Here is a 1,290-nt window from a genome sequence, read left to right as displayed (position 1 = left end):
CATAACATCTGCTTCAGCACAGCCAGGAAAAGTAGGTGGGAAAAATAAATCAACCTTGAAGATAAGTAACTAAAGATATCCCCAGATATACCTTATCTCCCCACCTCAACCTTTGTGTGAACCTCCCAGATGTCTCACAGTGGCCTGAAGTGGTCTTTTAAATTTAAAATAAGAAATGATGTTCATACCCCATGGTTATATGTTTATGTGAAAACAAAACGGATCTATCAAAAAAAGAAAAACAAAACACAGTTCTTCTTTTATACATAAAAAAACACTGCTTAAATATTTCAGTTACTGTTCACCTTTTATTTCTGGTATCAGTACCAGAAATGAGGCTTCGTACTGAATGTGTATGAGCAATCTTAAATTATTTCAGAAATGTGTGCAGTTTTGAAAATGTTAGAAATGTCTGTAAACAAACTAGAATAAAATAAGGTTGTATTTTCCTGTAATAATTTATAGACATTTGGCTTCTATTGCTTCTGCTTAGCCGAAACAACAGGTTGTGATTGTAGTGCAGTGTTGAATTCAGTCAGTGCTTAATTATGATAAAACTTTTGTTTTATGTTTAAAATAGAGCAAATGCTGATATCTGTTCAAAGATCACATTAATTACTTTTTATTGCAATGTTTTTGATACAGGGCTATTTGTGAATATGGATATTTTGCAATCAAGATGAATTATTGCAAAATTAGCATTTTCTGTATTTAACAGCATACACTACAATCAAACTTTAACTGACCTGTTTCATGTGATATATGCAAGGTAAACAGAATTTCAGTATGTTAATATAATGTGTGGACTGTTGACTTACATTTAACTAATACAGTAATGTCATAGGAAACATCAAATGCTGCCATGAGCATGGAACCTCTAGCTTCTTGAGGAGGCAGTATTGAAAATGAAATACGGAGTGTTACATTTGATAAAGATTTGATAAAGGGCAAGGCTCTTTATGTAAAGTCCGACTCTTGATGATTAAAGCTCAAAACCCTTCATTCCACTGACTTGTTCAGTAAACACACTTTTGGCCTTGGCCTCATATTCCTGTTCACTTCTGGCCATTTTGATGTACACTTAGCTCCACCCCTGAGTTAAGATTTGTCAAAGAGCAAATTTCCAAGAATTTGATCCAGTTTTTCAAAGGTTGCATAACACTGTGATACATATATGCCAGATGCTTTACTGCAAACTGTGAAGATACAGACATGATGAAGTTTGTGGTTCTCGCTCTGTTTGTTGCTGGCAGTAAGGATTTTCTTTGTTACTGGAAACATCACACAGCC

At 34.3% G+C, this 1,290-nt stretch overlaps 1 protein-coding gene across 1 annotated transcript in view; it reads left to right on the top strand.

Moving 5' to 3' along the window:
- The first annotated feature begins 1,168 nt into the window (after nucleotides 1-1,168).
- Nucleotides 1,169-1,290, top strand: part of LOC109971218 (chymotrypsin-C-like) — a 3,279-nt gene continuing 3,157 nt past the window's right edge. Inside the window, exon 1 of the mRNA XM_020619325.1 lies at nucleotides 1,169-1,252. Coding sequence (XP_020474981.1) covers nucleotides 1,213-1,252 — 40 coding nt within the window. The 5' untranslated portion in view covers nucleotides 1,169-1,212. The remainder of the gene's footprint in view (nucleotides 1,253-1,290) is intronic.

This window comes from Monopterus albus, unplaced genomic scaffold (assembly GCF_001952655.1).
Source record: "Monopterus albus unplaced genomic scaffold, M_albus_1.0 scaffold6.1, whole genome shotgun sequence".
NCBI classification, from domain to species: domain Eukaryota; kingdom Metazoa; phylum Chordata; class Actinopteri; order Synbranchiformes; family Synbranchidae; genus Monopterus; species Monopterus albus.
Note: the sequence above shows the minus strand (reverse complement) of the source record. Positions and strands in the feature narration are given on the sequence as shown.